Source organism: Megachile rotundata, chromosome 4 (genome assembly GCF_050947335.1).
Source record: "Megachile rotundata isolate GNS110a chromosome 4, iyMegRotu1, whole genome shotgun sequence".
Lineage (NCBI taxonomy): Eukaryota > Metazoa > Arthropoda > Insecta > Hymenoptera > Megachilidae > Megachile > Megachile rotundata.
The window spans coordinates 19,942,361-19,968,325 of NC_134986.1; the positions used below are offsets into that span (position 1 = coordinate 19,942,361).

Consider the following 25,965-nt stretch of genomic DNA (forward strand, 5'->3'; position numbering starts at 1 on the left):
GATTGTACACGTGTTTTAACGTCTCTAGACAATTTCACACGTGTAATGTTCTTCACAAAATCTGAATTAAATACAATTTTCAACAAACAAATGTGTTCTCAGGCTTGGTTTAAAAATATCCATCTCTAATAAACAATCAGAAGTTCAAGTCTACAAGTAACAGCCAAAAAACATTTCGATGATTATTCGCAATTTCGCGTTCCTTTTTACGCTAAAGTTATTGTTGATAGAAGAACGTTTTAAAGTTTCGTTTAACGCGTGCAGTTAAAATACTGATTTCGGATAAGAAGACGAGAGAAAATTGTGGTCCCCGTACCAAAGACCAGAGGGCTTTCGAACCATATTCGGCTAGAAACTGTCAGCAAAGAGAAGGAATAGGAAGCTGATACGTTACTCACCCTGTGCCAATCTTCTAGCCACCGGCTTGGATCTCATCGCTGCACGGCGGGTGGCAGGTTCGAAAACAAAACACTAATCGTAAGAACCCTGACAGTCCTCCGAGCCATGCGAGTTTATGCACGATCGCAGATTATCCTGTGGATTATTTCACTCTATCCCACTCCGTAGCCCCTTTCGAGGAAAAACAGTTCCAAACGAAACGAGGAAATTCGTGGAGCACGATCCTGCTGATGTCTTTTTCCCGCTTCGACGATCAGAGACGGACGATCGTGGGTGACGATCGTGGCTCGAGCCGGACACCGCGGAGGGTGCACAAAGAGTCCATTCCGGCGCGCGGTTTCCGGTACACCGGATATCCTCGGTGATCCGACGGCAGTCCGTTCGACTGGGATCCTGACGTGCGTTGGATCTGTCCTCCGACAGTGGAGGCTTCTCCTATCCTCCGCGTCTCCTCCTTCTCCACCACCTTGTCCTCCACCTCTCCTCCTCTTCCACTCCCTCCAATCTCTTTTTCTCTCTTCCTTCACCCTCCTTTCTCACCCTTCTCGCTCGTTCTCCGTCCCTGTCAAGCTCTTTGCTCCAACGCTACCTCTGCCACCGTTACACCACCGCTTCTTCCACCCCCTTCTTTCTGCCTCTTTCTCCTCTTAGCGTTGCTACTACTACCAACACTACCGCCGCCCGTCTACTTCGCCTCCACCTCCGCCTCCTGCCTCCTGTCCTGGCCTTCCCCACCTGCGGAGTCGACCTGGTGGCTTCCCCACCACCTAGCCTCCGCTGTCCACCAATGATCAGCCGCTGTCTCTCCGACGCGCTCCTCTCTTCCTACGAGAGCGCAACCTCTCGTTTTCTTCGTTCCCGGGCTTCTCTCCTATCGCAACCTCCGTCTGACAGAGGTTAAACCGAATTGATATATCTCTCGGCGAAGATAAGACGATTCGTTGCCCACGGAGACAGATCTCTCGATGATTCCTCGGCTTCAGATTAACAGAAACTTGGCAGAGGTCTGTCGGTAGACTGTCGGAGGTTTAGGGACAGACGACCGTGGACCACCCAAGCGAACTTTTGGACACGTAGCATATGTCGATGTCGTTTGCGTACCGTAGAGTTTATCGATGTTTATGAACCGTTCGAAGAATTCGTGCTCGACGGTGCTACTTTCTCGATAACGTTCGTAACGTGTCCTCTGTAACGTTACGAACATCTTGGCGCTCGCGTTCCAGGACCCGGACTCTCGCTACAAAGTTTCGAGTTCTTTCTCCAGTGGGTTCTCGATTTCAGAATCGTGCACGCCGAACAAACGACGATGTCTCGGGTAAGGAACAGGTGTTCGATCCTTTTCGCTGACGTTGCTGATCACCAATTCACCGCTCTGTCCCTCTGTGCCGAGTCCTTATCGCCGCTTGTTGCTGACGTATAGTCTGTACCGACTCGATACGAAGTATCCAACGTGTGCACTGATTATAAACATTCTTGTCCGATAATTTGGTTGTGTCTCGCCCCGCGCTCAAGTTCAACTTTCAGGTCCATTGTGCCGTTACGCGACGGCCCCTGAGGCTCGAAACTGGAACGTCCGATCGGAACTCTCGAAGGGTTGTACGGAAGCACGCTGCCGGAAACACGTGGCGACGAGTGGCGCCGAATCGACGCGACGGAAGTTACACTTTCGACGACGCGGACACTGTTGCGCGAGGATCGATCGATCGGCGGTCCCTTCGATCGATCGGATCGAGAGAGTCCCGCGGGAAATCGGGCGGAGGGAACGCGAGCCGAGTCGAGGCGCGTCGACTTCGAGGCTTGGCTGGCAACTCGCTTCGCGCCGACACTTCGACTTTGCATTTCTGGCTGCGTTCTCGCTCGACTAGACGCCCCTCTTCTCCGTCTTTGTCGCACCTGAACGCGACCTCCGACCCCACGGACGGTGGTTCGCCGTTAAACGCGCCCGCGCACCCTTCCGAGCGCAGCTCCGCCCTGCTTCTTTGCCCTTTCGAAGCCGGTATCGCCGGCACCTCTTCGCTCTTTTTCACGCGTGTTTCCATCGGTACGCGCGCTACGTGAAAACGTGGCACGCGCGATGAAAGAAAAAGCAGCTCGGTGAAAGCGCGACTCAAGAATTTCCTTTTTTATTCGTTTTATTCTCCTCGTGCTTCCTGCCTCTCCCTCGTAACGCCTCGTTTACGAAGGGGCTGACTTTTCTTGTAATTCTCTTTCTCTTCCAACATTTATCGACTAATCCTAGTGTGTCGCTATTTTTTATTACTTCCTCGATTCCTTGTAAATTGTTACTCCAAACCACGAGGATTCCCGAAAACTTTCGTACATTGAACGGGAGATAAACCGCAGGTCAGCATAGAACAATTGAAATTGGAATAATTCGAGCGACCGTTTCATGCTACGCTCTGCACAGAGTAGCCATTATTTTAATGAGAACTACGTGCGACTCACACGATTCGCCTATTGGCGACGGTTCGCACAGAGAATCTTGGGTTTCGAATTGCTCGTAATGCGCGACGTGTGCAGAGTGCAGAAATATCACTAGGTACCTCTCGACAATGCCGTCCAACTCTTATTTCCATCCATGGCTATCGTGAAAGATCGTCGAGCTACTTTTTCTTTGTCGAAAGCATCATGGACGTGAATGAGACCGAACTAACAATTTCACTTTGGGTGAAAATTAGACGAAAGCTGTTGCACTTAGGATAAAAGATTTTACAAACTGCTTGATTATCTAACATTATTAGATCAAACGGCAACAAAGAAGAAACTGATTGTGTTCGTAAAATAAATTGGGTCGGACAGAATAATATTCCTTATCAATTATTAACTCACGTTCTCGTCTCCGATCATGGATGTACACTAAGATTACAAGTATTGAAAGTACCTAAGAGACTTAATGTGAAATCTTCGAATATTTGTACTTGTGTGTTCGTAGTGCAATCAGGTACGCATAATGTAGCCAACCCTATTCGATTGATCTTATCGCTTGAGATATGTTGCGTAACTAACAAGGTAGCCCAAAGGTAAATACCGCATGCGAGTATAGGATATATATTGGATGAAAATGACCCGGTATTCGATGCGCGGAGCTTAATCGGGCTGGATACACCGAGTACTAACGGGGTCGAGAACTAGTTCACGGAAAAGCTCGGACGAAAATTCGTTTCGTAATATCATTGTCGCGATAATTTCGCGCGACACATTTAGGGAACGAGATTGCTCAAAGCAACTGTTGCGCCCTGGATCAAATATGTCCGGGCAAAAACTGAAGTTCGCCTTCGTTTCCACGAGACTCTCGACAGGCACGTATTCAATTTGTGCAGAGAACGTGGATACATACGCGTACATGTACCTCCGTTTCACCCTCTCTGTTTGACCCCTCGCGGGCAGCACCTGGTCCGTGTTAGCGAGTGTAACGCAACGCGGTTCGGCGTGCACACGCGCGTGAATCCGCGCACGAAATACTATATCCGTTTAAACACGAACGCCTTACGCCCGGTCTCGCTTCGCGCTTTTATGCATGTACAGACGCGGGTGGAGCACGTGCAGCGAGAAACAAAGAAAGTCTCGCGGAAGAAGAAGGCGGTTATTGGAGGAGAAAAGATGAGGCAGAAGTCGGAGAGAAAACGTCGGAGAAAGGTGACTCGAGGAACGAACGGAGTAAAGGGAGCTTGCGGGTCTGATGAAAGTATGCGAAACTGTTCTCGCTCGCTGTGCGAGAAAAGGGAACTGAAAGTCGAAATAAAGAGCGAAAGAAAAAGAATTTCTCCTTACGTGTTTGTTAACGCTTTGCGAACGAGTCGAACGCTTGCTGTGCATTCGGTTGGAAGCAGTTTTTGGTTCTTGCTTAAACTTATAACGCCTCCGAAATTAAATTATTTATATTTCGCTTTGATATCTTGCTGCTCGGCGTTGAAGATCAAATAGAGTCTTGCTCTACCACGGTATTTGCAGCGTTTAATTAATAGAGGAATTTTTGATCGCAACCACGGCCATGCAATCTACGCGTTCGTCGTTATTGGATATAAACGAGTGAAAATATGTGTCAGTTAACGGACGGGGGTAAGGAAAGGTGAAACGGAGGGTCAGGATTCGGAAGACCAATCTCTGGGGTAGTTGTACGAGGCTACTCGAGATCTCGAAATCTATAAAGAGAAGGAGGAAGTAGATTTGGCCACTTCTGACCAAAAGCGGAGATCGCTTGCGGGGGGTACAGGCGTATAGGAAAGTGCCGCTAACGGATGACGTATATTAGGGATACTCTGGTCGAGTAAGGCACCCGAGGATACCCAGGACCCTCCCTGTCCTTTTGCTAGCTATAAAAACCACTCGCCTTCCTTCCCGACCCTTAGCTAAAAGGCCAGTCCGCCCTACCACCCTTATCGATCCACGAGGAACGAGCGTTCGGTTACTCTTCGGCTTGTGGACTCGACTTCTTGTACGAGACCACCCTAGCTACACCCCCTCTTTACCGCTGTAATTAACGATCTTCCACTTTTTCTAGCGTTATTACGCGTTAAAACGATTCTTCCTAACTGTTCAATTAAAATTTTCCCACCCTGCCATTCCTCATAGAAATTAAAATTACCATATTCGATCGCGAGTCTTATCTGACCGGAATAATTGCGTAAATAAAGATGGAAAGGCCTCTACCAGTTGTGGAAAGAGTCAGAAAGTAACCGCGGACCATTAATTTAATCTGATTTTTACTTGTTACGTTTCGGTTCCAGGTATCAACCCTTATCAAAAAGTTTTCGGTATCCATACATTATAGGTTTTGTGATCAAACACAGGACTCGCAAAGAATAGCGAAAGCGGCCGGTAATTCTACATGAAACTGCGATTGTACGGCTCTTCCTGGATCGAAAGAACGATTAAAAGTTACGAAAGTTGGAAATTGCACGGGCGTGAAAAGCTTAAACTCGAACGAAAATACTACACAGCTTTTTCCATCGAATTCTCTTTTTCTTTCGCCGCTAATCGATACCGCTTGAGACATTACCTGACGAAGATTGCAGAGAAGGAGGTTTACAGGGGCTCTTACATCCGCCCCTTTTTCCGCCCCCGTACGACTTCGCGGAAGCGTGAAACTCCCAAATGCTTGTCCATCGTTCTTGTGCTTAAAAGTTTTATCGCTCGGCCTCTCCATATTCATCGCTCGAATTTCTACTCGGTCTCTTTGTTCTTTTTTCCCTCCTCTCAACTATCATGCCCACCGACATGTTTTTCAATTAGGCGAACGTTTTAAACCGCGAGATCTCTGGCATCGATTCGAGACTTGTAATTTCGCGATGCATTATTAGTCGACCGAAGGCAACGCGGCGGCTAGATTATGAAATAATGCTCCTCATGCGTGTATGCGCGATTATCTAAAAAGTATCTTTGAGTAAGAAGAATGAGCTTTTACTCTTAACATCCATTAACATACAAGTCCAAGTACCATGAGCTACGTAACTTCTTTTTTTATTCGAGTGCGTGACGCATAGCTGTGCAGATCGTAAGCCGGATAGCATACCGAGCAAGACGAATTGAATCGCGTTTAGCCGCGTCAAAGCGGCTTGCAATTATTGCTGAGAAAGCAAGGTAACCGCGATGCATTTTACCTTTGAAGATACGAACAAGATCGTCGCTGTGTTGAAACGACGTATCTGGATTTAAAGTTAAATATTGTGGGAGGACTACCGATACAGGTATTATTAATGCCAGCGATATGCGGAGATAGAGGAATATCGTTTTTTGAACATCGTACATTATTCCCCTGATTTACGCGAATCATAATCGATGCATCTTAGCACGCGTAGGTCTGGGTCAGGATTGGTCAGAGCAGCGTGGTTCGAGGGTTACGCGTCGTCCGAGTGGAGCGTTTTCCAAAGCCGATGGCAGAATCACGAGAGGGTGAGAAACAAAGGGGTAGGGTCGCGAGTAGAGTGGGAGAAAATTGTGATGGAGGTAGAAAGAGAACGAGGCATGTCGTGCAGCCTATATCTAAGACGGTCGCATGTCATATCAGCAGTCATCGGGCTGGGATATAGGTATGTCTGTATAATGCCGCGATAGTACCTCGACGGTGCCCCTGTGTGTATATTACGGGGATTTAGCTCGAGGGCCCTCGCATGCTCGGAGACTGATGTGACCACGGAGACCGCCTCGTCGAGACATGCGAACTGACCTGTACGAGAGACCCTCGATCGCCTTACCGCTAAGAAAATAAAAAAAATATGTCATAAATGTTCTCGATCGTCTTGCACACTGCGCTCGAGTTTACACTGTTTCTTCGACAAACGTTTAATCAGAAACGCGCCCTCTCTTTCGAGCGGTTTTAGAATTATTCCTTAAAAAGTAGACGCGTACCGAGTAGCCATCTTGAAGTTTATCTTTATTTTATTCTTTGAAGCTTTATGTAAATCGTTACTACGTCGATTTTGTTTTAAAACCTATACGGTTCTTTTACCTATTGCCGATTTCTATCGACGACGGCAATGTCTTTCATAACTGCAGTAAATAATCGTGTACTTACGATTTCTTAAAACTCACGGAATGGTCCATTAAAATTTCCCTTATCGAAGTGACCATAAATTCACCTACTTTTTAGCAATCTCTCGTTGTAGCCGAATAACGAGCACGAAGTCGAAGGAATAAGCAGATATCGTCGAAGGAGAATACGAGTGGAAATATCAGTGGGAATCAGGCTGTGGTTTCCTTCGTCTTTCCCTTCGTCATCTCCACAGAATTAAGTACCGTTTTCATTCTGTCGTTAACATATCTGATTGTTCAATAATCGCGCAGATATACGCGTTACAATGTATATGAATGAGGGTGGCGTGTATCACGGGCAAAAAAGTAGGTTGCTTGGCAGGCCTGGCTAAGCCCGTGCAAAGATTAAAAGCTTTTGATGTTTCGTATTTAAATTAACTCGTTATCCCGGATCCTTGAACGCCGTCTGCAAAATCGCGAAACGACCGTACTCGCCACACCCGACCACTGTCTTGCCCACCGTAATTGCATCGTATTCCAACGTTAATCTAACGCGAGCGTCGCGATTTTATTTATATGTACATTTACGTACGGTTGCTCGTTAGAAAAATTCTTTCGTTAAACGCAGTCGTAAATTATACATTTCCACGATGATTACGCGACCTACAGTCCCTAAATAGCTGTACTAAACTAAATCCGAATGATTAACGAGATACACAGAACGACCTTTTTAATAAGTTTCCATTACGAACGAAACAAGGGTGATTCAAGCGATAACTTATCGATCTTGAATAAGATGGGGCATTTCCTTTTCTTTTTAAACGAGTACTGCAACGAGGAGTAACAAGACTTTTGGACGTGGCCGTTTTGGAACCCAAAGTCCTAATGTTAATGTTGTAAACCTTCACCGATTTCGAGACTAATCGCGTAGGAATACCGAAGCCTGCATAACAGAGGACAAGTTATTTCTCGGCGAGAAATTATGCACGTTCAATAAGACGGTGGACAGAGAAACATAGCGTGACTTCTGCGTTTCAGGTCAGGACAATATATTTCGTTATTATATTATTACGAGGCTGGATGCTAAGCAGAATTATGTATTTATCGTCTGAACATTACTTTTATCGTATCGCACAGCAGACACGACTAGCTCCATCTAATTGCGAGCAACGTAAAGATTTATTCGCGTTTGTGTCATTCTTAATCTTTTCCCCGTTTTTATTATTCCTCCTTTCACACTTTTATACTTAAAACAGACATTTTGTTAAATTTATTCGAGAAAATTCACTTTAAGCATTATTGTAATAATTCTTTTTGAGTTATCAATCAAATACGGAACGAAAAACAATTGAAATCATTTTACGCCATTTGAGCGTGTATATGAGCATGGACGACAAATCTGTTTTCACATCTCGAATCTCTGATCGATAGTTTTTACGTACGATTGCGAGCCAGCGAGGGAAAATCAACATATGCTACCGTATCATCGATTTTTACCGGACGTTTCGATTTACATCTGCCTACAGACGCAACTGGCCGACCAACGGAAATAGATTTTGCTGCGTATCACGTTAAAACGGCGCATCTGACAAAAAAATTTTGATTAAAGCCAACTTTACCTCACAAGGTTGTTTGCAACTACCCACGCAGCGCAGGACTCGACTGTTTGCATAAAAATCGCACAGGCGGATTCGTTAACATTAATCGTCGCGTCTAAATAAAACGTTTCACGATATAAGTGACAGAAATAAAACATTGATTTCTTGCGACACTTTTACGATATACACTCGTAATGCACGCGGTTGCTTTTCAACTGTTTTACCGCGCGAAGCAATACGCGACTCAATAACAAGATCAAGTTCAAAATAAATAGAAAATTCCTTTGATACCTTCTTACAGTATATGTTAATTAAATCGTGTAATGTTTTTTTAACAACGAATGAACCAATTCTAACGAAACAGATAATATTCGAAATAAAATCAATACAAGTATTGATAAGCGTAGTAAGCGAATCCGCGGTTAACGTCTCTCCTAATGTTTGCGCGGCAATGTACTATACAAGTGTGCGATAAATGTCGTTTTTTGTTTTAAAAGTTTCTCTCGGTGCAGTGTGACCGTTCCCCGCGTAACGCAATTAAAAAGAAGAAAGAATTCGACAGAAAACGGTTACTCTTTAAGCGATCATCGATGTCCGACTATCTTTCAGATGAAGGTAAATAAATCCAAGTACATCTCTACATTTCTTATTTTTATTTATATTCGTAACTCTATATTATTTCAAACGTATAAACGTTTACAATTAATGTGACAAATTGACGAACATTTACATTCTTTATTATGTCAGAGAAAATTTTTATTAACGATAACGTACGTGTGAGGTTATGTTTACATTATCGATCGACGTACGAGTCGCACAATCGACTGTATCGGTTCAAACGATCTAATTCGATTTCGGTAGATTTTAAACGAAAATTATACTTCGTTGGCCAACGCGTACGAATATTCGAGTGGATATCATATTCTGTAAGGGAGTCGAAATGAGCCTGCAGTTGTAAAAATTTTAATACCATAAAGAGTATACACGCGCGAGCTAAGAAGAAGGTAATACGAGAACAGTTTCGGAGTCTCCCGGTTCGCCAGTTAAGGGTTAAAGCTCGAGAGAGCTTTGTAGCGAGAATTTGATTGGTAATCCTTGGCGTGGCACTCAGTCAATCGTTACCCCTTGTCATATTACCGGGCTCGTACAGACGTTCCCGTATTCCTCCTGGTGCACGCGTGTGCGACTCGGCCGCGAACACACACATGCTCACGGATCAGGTGTACGCGAGCGAACACGCGTGTTGGTAAGTGGGTTTGGGTAACTAAAAGCCAAGCGCGGGTCGAGTGTGCGAGTGTATCATAGAGAGGGCATTCGAGCGGAAAAACGCAACTAAACGCGAGTAATTGGAAGCCCAAGGGGGGTACATTCGAGCCGCACTGGGTCTGCCGACACCCTTGCTTCACCAGGGACGAATCCATGCCCGTTTATTACTTCCTCGAAATGTTTACTCCGGTATTTGTCGTGTTCGCTTTCCTATCTGCTATGTTTATTTACCACGAATCATCGTGTTTATCGTTGCAAAACGTGTACTCGCACCTGTCTTGCCGCTGAAAGACGAACCTATAAACAGTTGTCCTACACGTTGCGACGATTTAATTTTGAGTCACGACGATTTCATTTCAAGATGCACGAGATTGCCGATACGATCTGGACGACACTGTTCGAAAAAGTTATCCGAGTGCAAGGAAAATTTGATCTTTTTCAGTTTGTTAACTGCTGCCCTGGCAGAGCTTTCGAAGCTCGCGAGGAAGAGAAAAAAGAATTTCGTGTCAAACCTTGCTTCACGTTCCAGTTTAACGCGAGCCCCAGTCGTCATCGTTAATATGTTTCCGATTCTTTTTCTTCGCCACCGAGAGAAATTTTCCCGTGCGCCGTTTTACACATTTCACTGGATTTCCACTTTTTTCTCGCTCTTTCCGTCCGTCGCAAACAAGAGTGGCGCTCGATAAATTCGTGCACGTAAATTCTTCCCATTAACATTTTTCAATTTTCCATCGTTGTTCGGTGCCTCGCGATAACTTTTGTGCGGCTAATAAATTCGTCAATGACCGGCCTTGTTCCACGAACGCTGTCCACGTTGAATAATAAAAATGAACTTCTCGAATTTCAGGCGGTCGTGTTTTCAAAACAAGATTCTGCTCGACAGTCATTTTCATTCCGACGTGCCTTCGGTGATCGTAAAATATATTCTCGAGCGTGGAGCTTTCAAGAAAACCATTTGCCACTCACGCATTCGTGCAGGACAGTTTCCTCTTTGCTTAGCGGTGTTTCACGATGCTGCATTCAGATTTATACTCGGAGCGTAGAAACCGGAATTGGTTCGTCGTTGTCGCAACATTAGGGGGTTGTTACTCGCGGAGCAGAATTTGATAAGGAGAGAGAGCGTACAGTGATTTAAAACGGTCTTCCACCCTTCGTGCTTCTGCTCCCGTTCCGTCTTCGTTTTCGTGCGTTTCACCTTCTTCCTCCCTCGTTCCGTTCATCATCGTCCCTCCGTTTTATCCTCTCCCACCCCCCACTCCTCTGCAATCCGCTGTTTCTCTGTTCCCCCGTGTACGTACATGCATCGTCCCCGAGGTGAGGCAGCGAGGGGGTTGTTTCGTGGCTGCCGTTGGCTTTTCGTTGCGGTTTGTGCGGGGGATGTTTCCTTCCCTTGTGAACATATCCATAGACTCCCCTTCTCCCGCCATGTCCTCCCTCGTTCAGTTCCGCCTTCCTCCTCCTTCTCTTTCGACTCAGCTTCTCGACCGTAGCATATTACTGGCATGGCAGTGCCTTCAGTTCAGTCAGTGTAAACCCTCGAAGGCATTTGCTGATTCAAATTAATCACAGCCAAGGTAGTCCACCCAACCAACCAACCAACCCTCTAGATCCTGCCTGCCTGCCTGCCTGCTTGCTTGCCTCCTACGCTTGAAAGGCACCAACAAGTCTGCCAGTCACGAGCAAACACCTATAATTAGAGATGGGATCCAAGTAGGTTCAAATTTGATCGGGCAGTCTCGAATCATAAGTGCGTATTTCTGTAACATCAATTTGAAAATTCTGCTTCTGAACGAAAGGAGATGCTGAGCGGAACCTGGGGAAATCCTAAAAAATCCTCCCACGTAAAAAGGACGATTTTTCTTTTAACATAGAGAAGCCTAGATCGAGAATGAAAGTCATTTTCATTGATTTCTAATCGACCTATTGTCCGATCCGATTGAAATTAATTCGCATAGAACGTCGATGACGCTCGTGTTATTAATTTCAAGCATCGCCTATTAATTATTCTTCGACCGCTATCGATGTTGAACTTCCCAGCTCGTTCAAGGTTTCATCGCGATAGCGAACGCGGGATTTTCTTCGGAGCACGGTAACTACGAATCAAATGCTGCACGGCTTTTATCTCGATAAAGTTTTTTCCCTCGCGGTAATACGTAGGAACGGTGTGGCGTACGGGCATTAAAAGCTCGTCAAACAAAAGCTCGCGAAATCGCGTGGAATCATTTTCCCCCTGTGATTCCATCGGCGTCTAAACAAGGAGAAAAGAGAAAGAAGAAGAAGAAGAAGAAGAAGGGGTGAAAAAGAACGAGGAGAAATCGCGGTGAAGTGGAGAGGGGGGCAGATGAGAAGTAAAAGAAGGAAGAAAATGCGTTTTTCATCCCCATGACACGGCTACCGGTGGCCTGCCTGACTGCCTGCTTGGATTTTCGTCGCGTTGCAGAAGCCTGTTCCGAGCAGGATTGAAAAAAAGAGAGAGCGACAAAAAGGCGAAGAAGGAGAAGAACGGAGGGAAAACAAGGGGGAGGAGAGTCCGACGAGAGTGCTCTTTAGAATTAGAGCAGAGCCAGCTTCTGCATTTTCTGTCTTTCCGTCTTTTTCCCTCTTTCCCGCTTTACGCTTCTCCTCTCCTCGATGAATCCGCGAGGCGTCTCATCACGCAACATTACCCACAAGCCTCCGCGACTCCAGCCTTTCTCCGCCCTGTCCTTCTTCGTCCCTTCCTTTCATCCCCCGTCTCTCGTCCGACCCAGCCAAAACCCCTTACATCCCGGCCACGCAACATTAAGCCTACTCCTTCGCATTTTTCCTTCGACTCTATGAAGCTTTCTGAAAGCGGCAACGTTTTTTATTTCCTTCCCTTACCTCCTCCTCTTTTTATTCGGTCATTTTTCTTTAATCTTGGACAGAGTGCCTCTTTAACTTTGCGAATATTAAAGGCCGGTCGAATAAATTCGACCCGCTTCTACGGCACCAAAGGGTGTACCGCGGAGCTAACGACTCTTCTCGGAAATGTCCTTCTCCCTTTGCTCCTTTACCCATTTAACCCTTTCGGTGTTCAATCCTCCTACAATTTTGTACGACTAAACAAAATTCTGATAATGGTTAATTGGTGTACGGACGAGATGCGAAGGGCAGATGTGGTTCGTAATAAATAAAAAATTTGGTTACCAGGCCGTTTTATTTTAGCGAGCATTGAAAGGGTTGAAAAATGGTACGTACATGATAATACACTCCATCGGTGTAGGTAGAACGGTCGACAACGGTGGTTCCCTTTTCCGAGCTCGAAACAAAGCGAAACTGGAAGCTGGATCACGGAAGCCGGTGGAAGGCCGGTTTCGAAGAGGGAGGTACTCATCCTCCATTTTTCGCGTTATCCTCTTTCATCGCACGGCGTTCGCCATCGACGGCACGATGCCAGACCAGGGTGGATGGTTCACCAAAGCAAGGGAAGAGGCGGAGGATAGCGGGATGTCGAGACGCTGCTGCAGAGAGGAGCGGGAGGGGTTGCTCTCGAGGGTGCTGCTGCTATGGAGGGATGAGAGCAGAGACGCGAGAGAGCAAGAGGAGGCGCGGAAGGGAGGGAAAGAGGTCTCGTCTCCCTGTCTCTATTGATCCTCCGAGGAGGAGCCGCGCGCACCTCGTCTTCCATCCCACCTCATCCTCAATACCACCCTATGCTCCGAGAGACGACGACGACGACGACGACGACGATGATGACGTCGTCGTCGACGAGGGAAAGAACGAGACGGAGGGAAAGAGAACTGTTCTCTGGAGCATGGTCCGTGTTGCAACCCTGGGAAAACGCATCGACGAATGCAACCACCCACCGGGAAAGGTTGCGTTTCACTAAATACATAGCTGCCGTGTGTTTGGATCAAACGATTCTTTCATCTTTCCACCGGAAGTCTCGCAATCGAGCGTATTCTCCAATTATTTCTGGAAATTCTGTTGCGCCGTTGTTTTGCCAGCCTGAAAAGGGGAACTACGGGGACATTTACAGTCTACGACGCGAGAACTTGGACGCGATATTTCCGCGAAATTAATTCCTTTTGTGAAAAACGTTACACGTTTCAAATCCTTTGTCGTCAACGCACACTTTCCTCGACGTTTATCCTTCATAATGGACGAAACACTTTTTTCGAATTTGCATCGGGGGTTAAGATAATCGGTGCAACGCGAAGGTATCCCTTTTTCCGCTCCACTTAGAAAATCGCAATACGGAGAGCGGATAACGTTCTCGGTTGTCCGCGTTGAAATACCGGATCGTTACACGTGACACGTTTTTGCCGCGTTTATATTTAATGTTCCTGACCAGACCATACATGGACCAGTGCACCAAGGTACTTACGGTTCGCTCGTATATCATTCGAGTATCAGTTAGACAGTTTTGATGTATTAGTCTCATTAGCTTTAACACTTATCGCGGTTGCATTTCATAAAGCTTTACGACTTCTTTCCTTTCTTTCTGCGAATAGCTTGATCTCCCGTGATCTTTTATAATCGCTACTGTGTCTCAATCCCCCAAGAGCGATGTCATGTCACTAAGGACCGCGTGCTGCGTTTAGTTTATACAGTCTTGATCTTTTCCCAAGTTTCCTTCTCGTCGATCAGAGACGGATGTACGGAAGAAAATCCTAGAAGATCTTCCATCGCTAAGCAAGTTGAACGCAGGGATACCGAAAGTACGATTGGCGCAAAAGCGCCTCGCTATCTTCTCCCACTCTGTTCTCGTCGCCTCTCCGTAGTCTCTCCACGGACCCTCGTCGATATAAACGCGACCCATCGTTATCTCCGACAAGGGGACTTCCCCATTGGTCGTTGATCTTCCCACTCGTGGTGATGCCTCCCTCGCTCATCGTTGCGTCCTCCGTGTTCCCTAGCCCGCGGTCCCTCGGCCCGTCAGGATATTCAGTTTGTGCGTGTGTGCACATGCCTCGAAGCTATCCCGAGATCCCTATTGGACCGAGGGGAGCATCCTCCGTTCCTGATTGGACCAGCACCCAGAGCATCTCTGCTCATCCTCGCGTTTGCGCGCGTCTAACCGCGGCCACCTCTGTGTGCGTTCGTAAGTATCATCGTGCGAGAGCCGCGTTATCCAAAATGGAGGATCTTGTAACGTTGTTCTTGCGCTTACGGAGAAGCGTAGCCGTGGAAGTTGTGCGTAGTTCAGGTTTCAGGATAGCCTCGATGGAACGTTCCGCGCGTTGTTTAGCTTCGAAGACCGTGTTCGTCTCCCAGAATAGAAGGAAGCGTTAGTCATACATCCCGTCGTACATCGGGCTATAACTGGCGTCTGTGACGGGCCAACGCCATTATGGCAGACACGCGTAGAGAACGATACGTGCGGCACGACCGGGGAACAGAGGCCAGAGGGAGAGTAAAGACATCGCAGAGGAGGAAAGCAGAACCGGCGGGACGAGGAGAGAACGAGAAACGGAGAATGCACCGGCAGCGTTCATTTGCGACGCGGCAGTAACACGCTGCTGCATTTATTCATACACACCGGCTGCAGCCACGTCGAGGGCGCAGCTTGCGTGTATCCAGCTTCGACGAGAGAAGACCGCGACACGGTCAGGCCAAGAGAGAGGAGAAAAAGGGACAGGCTTGGCAACAGTGGCCACTTCTGTGTCCCTCCTCTTCTGACCTTCGCGTTCGATGCTCTTCCCTCTTCGTTTCTCTTATTTTATCCAGGAACCACGGTGTCGAGGAGAACACAGGGACATCCAAGAAGAAGGGTGAGACCAAGCGAGACGGTATGATAATTGGAAGAGGAAGCGTGGGCGGAGAGGAGAAAGAGGAGAGACAGAGAAGAGCGTAGCGCAGGTGGAGGCGCTGGTCGGCGGTTGGTGGGGGCTGGAGGTGGTGGTGGAGCCCCCTCAGGAGGTGGAAAAGGTGGAGGATGAGGCGGGGGAGTAGGAGGTGGTTACCATGGCTACCAGAAACCACAGCCGCCGCCACCGACGATGCGAGAGGTGTCACTGACTCCTGGCAAAGCTACCACGCACGCATACACCTGTGCAAGCATCAGCGCGGTAAGGTACGACTGCCACGTTCGGATACGACTGTTCGTATGTGGTCGACGTGCCCGCTACTAGTACGCATCGCGAGATAATCTGGAGTACCTGCTGCCGCTGTTTTTGACCTCGCTGACAACGAATTTCGTCTTTCGACGTTCCGTCGATTCGACTCTTAGAAATAGATACGTTCCTCGTAATGTCTGCAGGTTTAGGTATTTACAGGAACGACGTGTTCGGTTTTATCGCGTTACAAATCAAGTAAGATTATCGCGAACGAAATCTGCGAGCACTCGTAAAGCGAAACAAACGTGCACTAAGAGAATGATCTACCGATCGATCGTTATACCGGACATAAACCTGGCTTACCTCTGGAGACAGAGGGAGGTCGACGTGACTTAAAAAGACCATCTCGAACAAGAGAGCGGCAAGAAACAAAAGATCCGCCTCTTAACTGCGACCGTTCCGTACCGTTTCTCTTCTCTTTTCCTCTTCTTTTCTTTCAACGAGCCTCCCTCAACAGGACGGGAATTAAATTAAGGCTTCCAAAAATAAACTCGGCGACATTCAATTGTTTCTCGCGGGGAGACTGAAACGACACGAGACGGCGGCAGAACGGCGGTGTCGAGCCTCGTAAAAGATGAGAAACGATCCAACAAGATGGCCGTCTTGACGATGTTAGACGATCGTTTACCAGCCGTCTCTTACGTCGAAATTGGAGTACAAACGACGAAGAGCGAGCCAACGAGAAATCGCTGACACCGAACGTGACAGTACGGTGCATGCCGATCTAAAGTTTACCCAAGCGAATACCACCGCGGATCAAATTAATCGGACAATACGTTTCTTTCGGTAGGTAAGATAAGTTGGAAACGAGTCGTACAACCTCGGTTAAAATTCCGATGAAAAGGGTGCACGCGTAGGGAAAGAGGGTGGTTAGGTGAGGGGTACGATGCTCTTTCCACGTCTTCGCTTATCGTGTGTATAGTCCGATTCGCTTCGCGGTCTCCATGGGAACCCGCGGAAAAACCTATCGATTCTCCCTTTGGACTCCTCTGAAAGAGAACTCGTTCAAGAATCCTTTAGCCCCTTCACGTTTCTCTCTCATCCTATCCGGGATCTCTTTCGTCTCCTCTTTCGTCTCGCGGAACTTTTCCTTTGCTAACGGTGGTGACTTTTACTCCGCCGGAATATAGAAAGGTACGACTGCGGCGAAACACGGGAAGGTAGAAGACAGAGACAGGGGCACGGGAACGTCGTTAAAAGAGGTTTATTTCGCTAATAAGGCCGGACTTGTACTGTGCTTATTGAAACAATAAAGAATCACCCCTGTGGGCGGAGGAAGGAAACCCTCAAGATGGCGTCCCTTCCTGGTCATGCCGTGGATATACCAGGAGTACGTGCACTGCTTGCAGAACGTCGTCTGATCAACTCCCGATGGATTTATGGTTGTGATATTGTGGTCCGCCTTCTAACTTTTCTTTTGTCTCGAGCTTCCACTTTTTCTACTATCGTTCTTTGCCAACTGTTTTGTAACCACCGCGAAATCAAGCACCTTTATTTGTTGTCGTACGTTTAAACCTTTGCGGCGTAATTATTTTCTTGGTTTCTTCTCAACCAAGTTAGCTTCGTTGAAAGTGTATCGATGTAACGAGATCCTACAAGTATCTCTTACGTTTCCTTTATTTAAAAATAACACTGATGAAGTTAACCTGTTCCTGTAATATACAGTCGTATTTGTAGCACGAAATGTGACAAATTTGGATCACATGTAAAGACGATTGCAAGCAAGAAAGTTGCTAACAACAAGAATGATGGTAACCTCCGAAACATTATCTCGAATCAATGAAATTCATATGACCCAGTTTATCGACACACGTAATTTGGGTTAGCGGTGAGAAGGCTGGATTAGAATCGAAGGGACGCGAGTACACGAGCACACGTCAGAGTTTGCGGCGTTCACGTCCCTTAATATGCTGCGTTATCGCAAGATTTATCGGTTATCGGTTACGTGCACTTCCCTTCCTAAAGCTCCATCACCTTTACATCCCACTTTTTCTCGCTATTTTCGTCACCGATGGGGATCCTGCTGCGGACGTCTATTAGGTACGCGGCTCTTTAAACATCAACCATGCTCGTGAAACGTTTTCGATAGTAGCGTCGCAATCAAAGCGTCTTCTTTATTCGAACAAGTTCTCGTATAAATCGTATACGCATCAGCATTTTTGAGACATTTGTTATCTTGCATTTCGCGTAATAAAACGTAGAGTTGAGTAGCTGTATATAACGATGTCATATTAAATATAATGATTTGCCGAGACATCGCGTGGCTATGAATTTTCTCGTTGTTTATCAAAAAAGTCATAAACGCGAGGATATGTTAAGTGTTACGATTCGCGTTTCCTCTCTGCAGCACGGATTAAACTCGGTCACATTGCGAAAGTTTTCGAACTTTACGCCCTCGCCCGAATAAGAATTCTTCTTCCTTCTGTCGCCGTTCGGCGGGACTTTGCATTTGTATGGTAAACTCGATAAGGTGTTGCGTAAACGAGGAATAGTTTGACGGTGTATCGAAACAGCGAGGATGGTGTGTCGTCTCGTTGAGAATCGATAGAGCTCCTGCCGAGACTACCCCGCGAGACACGAATTCCCGGATTCCATGTCGCCACCCCTAAAAACCCCATCTACGGCAGTGTTCACCCTCTTCGTCCAACCCTTCGGTGGCTCCTCGAGGCACCGCATTACCTCTGGACGAGAGGACTCCGAGTATGGAAAGAGAGATCGACCGCAGGAGGAGCTGCTAGGGAGTCGGTGAACATCGGGAGGGGGTGAGTGAGATAGGGAAAGAGGGAGAAATAAAGGGCTGGAGAGAGTAACGCGAGGGCCAAGAGCACAATGGACCGCCTCGGAGATTCGGAAACGTCGGGACTCGGGATTCTGAATGGGAGACGAATGAGGAGTCTGCCCCGACTGGATCGCAGGACAATGCATCCGGGGAAACGAATGTTAACGTTGACGATAACGCGGCCTCTCGCTAAGATAGATCGTTTCTTGGCTCCGGAGGACGATCGCCTCGATCGACTTTCTTCGATTAACTTTATCGGAAGGTCGATGTCCATTGTAGCGGGAAATAATGATTCCAGTAGACAACGATTTTAGCTTTATCTGTTCGAATGTAAAACAAGTAGATTCGCGATGAAATAATATCATAAGAATATATTAATAAATAATCTGCGTTCAAGGAATAATGTCGTGATGAGAATATCGTTGTTACAGATTCGACCGATTCCGCGATGGAATCAAATCCCTCGAAGGCGCGTCAAACGGATTCTCCACAAACGACGCTACCCCTGTTTGACTTCTTGCAACTTCATCGGACAAGGTAAACTAAACGCCTAATTCGATAATATGTTTGAACAAGTATCATCGTCCTGCCTATTCACGATACCGCGCAACCCTCGATTAATTTCCTGTATCTTTAATTTATGGTAGATAATTGCACGTAATAACGACGTTTGTTGTGTCATCTCAAACATAATAAACATGTCAAAAGGAAAATTAGTTCCTTAGACTTCCTGATTGCCCATCGTTAACCGCATAAAGATACGCCAGCGATAATTTTAATACTATTATCTCACGTTACACAAGAAACCCCGTTAAAAGTGGCTTTATCATCCACGCTAGATTTATTTATTTATTTGTGCGGGCTGAAATACCCCTTTGATATAAACGATAAGGATCGCTACTTGCTCGATAGCGTAAGTTTTTTAACGCTTTCGTTTAGACAGATACAGAACTTTAAACGCTCTAATAATAAACGTGGACATTATGGATTAATACGTTAAGATCCATCGATCAGTACAGAGAAGTAGTCGATCTTTGCTTTTCGCAGTAACGAAATATCAAATAGACCCGATGGGTCTTTATCAGGGTACGAATAATTCGTTTCAAGCTTTGTACACGGTATTTGAAAGTTCGACACCGAACATCGCTGCACCATCGCGGTTCCGACGTCCCTGAAATTCACGATCCGCGGCTCAAGGTGGTTCTCCGAGCTGTCGAGGTAGCCATAAGACGCGATATTATAGGGCGAAAACGGTAAATGGCCCTAATAATGCGAAATCTCGGTAGCCATAAATACGAGCGGACGATATCTGGTTGGTGATCTCGGTGGCATGTCCAGGAGTTGCGTTGCCGTGTCTCGCAGCCTTGATACCGGCTTGCCCCACGCTGTACTCACGTGAATATCGCGGGTACTGGAAGTACTCACGTCAAGTATGTGCACGGCTTATCATACCTCTCGCGACCAGTATATGGTCTTCCTGCTCTTTATGCGACTACGTGTGTTGGACTTGGCGATGTTCTACTCGAAAATATGTTGCGATTCGTTGAAAAGAGAAGAAACCCAACGCGAACTCTTTCATCTGTTATTACTTCGAATTGCACATTTTCTTGCGGGAGGTTGTCGCAGCAAGAAACAACTTCGTCTCAGGGCGGCACGACTAATTCCTCGAATAGGGAGTCGAGTGAAACTTGTAAACATGTCGCTCAAACCCATAGGCCGTGTCACACCCTGCTTCCTTGCCGAGGCTCGAATTTCCATTCATTGTTATTCACCATAATCTGTGATGAAACACGAGGCTGTCCGTGGCGTGGATGAAAAACGAACGTATTTAACGTGACTCCAAGGGTGAACAGATCGATGGTCGGAAGGTAAGCGTACTCGGGGACACGATGTTATTAAGAACCCAGCGCGGCGTGCGGGTTCAAGCGCACGCATGAACAATCATCTCGCGTTTACGTGATTTTCACGAGATATAGTAATTGTTTCAACAATCGACACTAATAGGTATTCTCAGCCTAGGCCAACATGCACCTACAATTTATCCTCTCCTGCGTTTTCGTCAAGTACGTTCGAGAAAAAATAACATGTAAGCGCTGTCTAATTTCAAATAAATTTACATCGACGTTGATCAATATTTACATAATAAAACACGAAAACAATTTTGCCGAAGTAGGTTCGTACGGTTTATAGGTTAAATTTTTCTATATCTATTACCGATATTACAGATAGATAAGTTTTAAGATGAACAAGTATCGAGGCTATCGATACTCCACTGATTATCGCGCATTTCTGCAGTCGATTTCGACTTGTCAGGAATTTATCAGGTTTCTCGTCATATAAATCGTAGGTTGCGATACCGCGAAAGAAACGATGTTAAACACGACGTTATTTACGAGTGGTTCGGCAGTATTCCTCTTCGTGAGAGACAGGCCAGGTCGTGCGTGTCAGGGCAATTCTTTCCGCGGCCGAGGCAAAAATACGTTCGTGGGTTCTTTTATACACCCTCCTCCGAAGACAATCTCGATGTCTCCGGTGGCGGTGTTGGCGTGTCGTGTGGTGGACATCACTCGACGACGAAGGAAAAGGGGGTTGGTAAGAGAGAGGCTCGAAAGGGTGTAGCGTGTCCGGTATCTCGTGCCGGGATCGCAAGAGACATTTCGTCCCCCCAAGAAGTCAGTTCAGCTACCACAAATGACCATCGGCCGTCCACCGCCAACACTGCCCACCGAGTTACCCCTCTTTTGCCATCAACCCCCGGTTACTTTCGTATCTTCCACGTTGTGCACCGTTCTCGCAGATGAAACGATAAACGAATTTATTATGCTCGAACGAACGAAAGCGAGTGTCCTTAGCTGGTGAAACGACGCTCGCGATTTATGGAGGAGAAAAGCGCAATTATTCTGTAAATATTTCTTCTTCTTTGTACGCGAGAAACGGAAAACGTTTTACGTACAGTTACGAAGGTCCGCTGCAAGTTTGTTATGTCTGAAGGTGAACACCGTGGTTCTCCTTCGTTTGGATTGCGTCTCGATATGTAAACATATCGATCGTATTGCCTGTCGAACACTGCCGGTTTTGCTACGTTTGCTAACCGACCAAGGTTAAGCTTGCGCTGTCGTAGCATACGCTTGACGTTTCATCTGTGTTCCGCTCGATTAAGTATCAATATTTCTCCGTTATCTCTGCCCCCTTCTCGTTTTCTTGCTTTTAGAGGTGTAACGTAACAATACGGGAAGTAAAGCGATGGTAATAATACGCTTGGCGTGTTTGATTTCATAATCTAGCTTATCGGTGCTACTGCCGCGGCATCGCGTGGTACTATCATTTATTTGTCTTTCGAGTTAGCTGTTTGCCCCGAAGGCTCTTACAAAATTTCAAACGCATCTCAATCTTCTAATTTGGCTGTGTTACTCTTTACATAACAGTCTTTTAATATTATAAGAATAATGTAGATAGCTTGTTTGATGTAATCATTATGTAACACTTGTTACAATTTGGTCAGTAGTTTAACAAAACATCACGTTACAGTCAAGAAATTGACTTCGTATGCTGAAACTATTGTGCTAGCTTTACTTTTGGACCTTTCCTAAATTTATTTGAGTGCGCGCTTCGAAAATGTTTCACCAGGGTCATCTAGCGGTGGCAACAGAAAATATCGGATTAAAGAATTAAGGTTTTTAACCAAAAAGGTAACTCTATCGCTTCGTTGCTGTAACTATTTTATGATCACAATGATGCTGGAGTATTTGTTGATACGGTTTGTTCAAAATCTTAAAATCAATAATTAAAGAAATTGTAGTCGTTGAGTACTGAAGTGCCACCTAACGGTAGTATGTTTGTATTAATGAGATTAACACACGATAGATAAGAAGTTAATTTAATTGGTAATGACTACATCTATCTCTAGATGGAGCCTACATGTTGTGATCAAACGAATTGATACTTTGGGATTCACCAGTTTCTTTGTTCATCATTAGATAGCGCTGCATGTATTATTTCAAAATGTGCATTCATGAAAGTTAAGAAAATTAAGAAAATAAGATAACCTCCTAATATCGTGTGTAAATAAGTCAGTCATAGCGTTCTTTAATTATGTGTTTAAATTTCTTTATGAAGTTATATATAAACAGTAGTAATTTACGCTAATTTAGTGCGCAAAAAAACACCATGACACTATAAATATTTCGTAAACGCATAATATTTATCGAAGAAATAACTTGAATAATTATATAAATAAAAATATTTGAATACTTAACAAATTCTTCAGTTACCGATGCACCGGTTACTAACGTTCGGTTAATTTGAACTCTACAAATCATCGACAATTTCCATACATTATTCCACCAACGACCTTCCAACTAAACATGTACAAGGACAGAAAATTGCAATATTAATAAACGCAAAGAAAGAAGCATTCATTTCTGTTTATTTGTTCGACAATTATTATTCAAAGCGTTCCGTAAGAGCCGCCGAAACAACGACACAACGTCGTCATCTGTCGGCAAAGCTCGGAACCGTTCGAATATCGGCCGTCGAGCAGGGATGCCAACGAGACGCGCGCATATACGTCCAGACCGTCCGCGGAGTCGCGTCGTAAACAAGGACTCGTCGTGTCCGTACTCGTTTCTCCGAAGTTTCTTGGTGAAATTAATCGCCGTTCGCGTATCTTCCGCGTAATCTCGAGTCACAGCTGTTCGTGGCGTCCCGATTTCAAGACATTCGCGGTCGTGGGACACGGAAAACGCTATTTTTCCGGACATTTTCACGGTGGTGTTAGTGCGCGGGTTGGCAAGCGTTGCTCGAGTGCAGTAAGGCTGCCATTTTCCGTGTGTTGCGGTAAACGAGCGAAAGAGAGAGAGAGATAGCGTGCACGGAGGAGGACAGTAAAGGTCCCGAACACACGGATTTTCACGGTGCAAAAGAGACGCAGGAGTTGTTCGCGTGCTAATTCTTCCTGGGACTCGTTTATCCTCGCCACAATTGGAAACAGAAAGATAAAAACAACGGCGAAGGGATCGTTCGCGGGAACGCGCGTTCGAAGCTGGCCCGACGATCAAGGTTAGTTCCTCTTTTCGTTTTCTCCTATTCTTCCTGCACGTCCTCTTTAAATAAGCACGTCCGGCGTTCGTCACCGAACAACGTTTCTCTTCGTCGTTCGACTGTCACGGTGGAAAAGCACCGGTAGCTAATATGCTCGTAAGTGTGCCCGTCGTATCGTACGCGATCAGCTGATTTTTTTTATGCGGCCACCGCGTGCATCTCACGAAACAGGGACGCGTCCCAATGCGGGCTCGCTCGTTAGAGATACGCCATTGCGTGGGCAGTTCTCTGTCTGGAAATGGTCGCGATTATAAACGTTTCCAACGTACCGATTTCGAGGCTCGTCGTTGACATCGCGCTACAACGAACACCGCGGTATCCGGTGCGTGCATTTGTCAAATAATTTCGTTTTTTTTATGAAACTGACCAGCCCTCGGTATCCGTGCGTACCATACGTTCATCGTGACGCGCGTGTGTGCGTAATGAATTTGAAATTGCGCGACGCGTTAATACCATTCGATCGACGAATTCGTTCCGCTAATTGCATACGTGACTTGGGCGCATTGTTTGCGTTGCACGAGGCGTTCTCGCGATATCTGGCCACCGTTATCTTCGTTTTTCTTTTTGCGTACGAAACATTTTACGTGATGATGTCATCGCGATGAATTTATAATTTGTTGAACGTAAGAAACCTCGGTTTTAGTCGTTACAAGCTTCTCCATAATCGTGCGTAGAAAGAAGTAGAATGCCTCGAGAGGTCTTTCTCGCGTTCGACGGTACAACTTCCGGTGTAAGTAAGCGAATGATTTTGAACGTTTTTTACGGTTGATCAGCTGGCGCTCGTAAAGTTTCTTCGTATTGTCATCGGGTCTTTTACGACCGTTGGAATTCCTCGAAGGATTTCGGTCGGCGATTTTCTTTGTGACTGTGATAAACGGGTTTATTCGTGCAAAAATATGACGCGACTGGACGAAAAGAGACCGCCGACCTGGAAGCCGTTCACAATGCAGAAAAGCAATCAAATATCAATTTCACCCCGGGCATCGACGAGAACGACGCGCGGCAACGAGACGAGACGAGGACGGAACAGTACGGGATGGGAACGATCATTTTCCAATTTACACGGAACGGTTTCAATTAGGGAAGCGATCTTGAAACATCGCGTATGTGTAACGAGGAAAAAAGGGAGCCTACATGCGCGAACCGTCGATAACATAACACAACCGGGATTGTTTAACCCGTTCGTCGTCGTCGGGGGTCATCCGTGACGCGCGTCATAAATTTCATACGCTAGAATTATTGAAGAAAGGGATACGAGAGGGTCACTTTAATGGCATTACATAACGTCAAATACTAAATTGATCAGTTTCGTATCGTCACACTGATTTCTACCGTGACAGTAAGTGATCTAAGGTTTTATTTGCACATCGGAAGATACAGTATTATCATGTCTTATCTTGATAACACGAACCGTGTTCTCTAAGAATTTCGATTTCGAAGCAGTCTTATGGCACAGCTTATAACACGTGTGTAAAAGTCGAAAATCGAGTATGCGTTTGTTAATCAATATGCACGTTTACATAAGGATTTATAAACGTCGATGGCAGAAGTAGAAAAATGTTATGTAATTCTTCGAGTTGTAGAAGTGGAAAGCGAAAGCTTGATAAACTTTATGTAACAAATCTATGATCGTATGATGATCGTGCTGCGAATAGTATAGGACGCACCTGGTGCGTCCTCGAACATGTGCAAACCATTAACCCACAACGAAACGACAAAACCGCGTGTCCGCCAGTAATCTGGCAGTTCGTGTCGGTCGTAAAGAACGGTAAGCAGCATTCCGTTCGCTCTTTTATTCCGCCTTACATTTTTATTAACTTTAAACCTTCTATTTTAGTCGGCGAGTACGATTACTGCGAGAGCGTACGGTTCGTAACCTTTTCTTCCAGGAGAATCGATAGTTCGCGTGTAGCCGGCAACGTTAATCGTATTATTACATTGGTGGTCGTATGATACAATTTCGAGTTAATCGCCGCGTGTCTTGGTCCAATAATCGTTGCACTTCTTGATCCATTGCTTCCTGCTTCTCCCGGATTCATTATAATACGACCTCTGGTCGAAATCTTTTGTTTCCTCGGTCGTTAACGCCGTCGTCGCGTGCCGTTCGAAAGTTTCTAAATCGAGACAAGAAGGCTTTTCTTCCACGTTCGATAAAATATTATGCTCGTTTCTGAAGCAAGTAGTCCGGCCATGGTCGTTGAAAATCGAATCGTGACGGATATCGTGGTCGCAGACGGTTTCGAGAATCGGGTCACAAAGTTTCGCCATAAAC

At 46.0% G+C, this 25,965-nt stretch overlaps 2 protein-coding genes across 3 annotated transcripts in view; one reads left to right on the forward strand and one right to left on the reverse strand.

Moving 5' to 3' along the window:
- The window catches only part of LOC100879622 (transcription factor hamlet), an 81,921-nt gene extending 60,267 nt beyond the window's left edge, over positions 1 to 21,654 (reverse strand). Inside the window, exon 1 of one of the 2 annotated variants that reach the window (XM_076530351.1) lies at positions 21,547 to 21,654. Coding sequence is in view for 1 of the 2 variants with exons in the window: in XM_076530348.1 (XP_076386463.1) it covers positions 399 to 435 (37 nt within the window). In the remaining variant the exon portion in view is untranslated. Of the gene's footprint in view, positions 1 to 398; positions 1,088 to 21,546 lie in introns of those variants that run through there. The other variant, XM_076530348.1, reaches the window with a different exon arrangement.
- LOC100879512 (protein gustavus) overlaps positions 8,892 to 25,965 on the forward strand; it is a 179,099-nt gene continuing 162,025 nt past the window's right edge. Inside the window, exons 1-2 of the mRNA XM_076530363.1 lie at positions 8,892 to 9,083; positions 19,025 to 19,130. Coding sequence (XP_076386478.1) covers positions 9,059 to 9,083; positions 19,025 to 19,130 — 131 coding nt within the window. The 5' untranslated portion in view covers positions 8,892 to 9,058. The remainder of the gene's footprint in view (positions 9,084 to 19,024; positions 19,131 to 25,965) is intronic.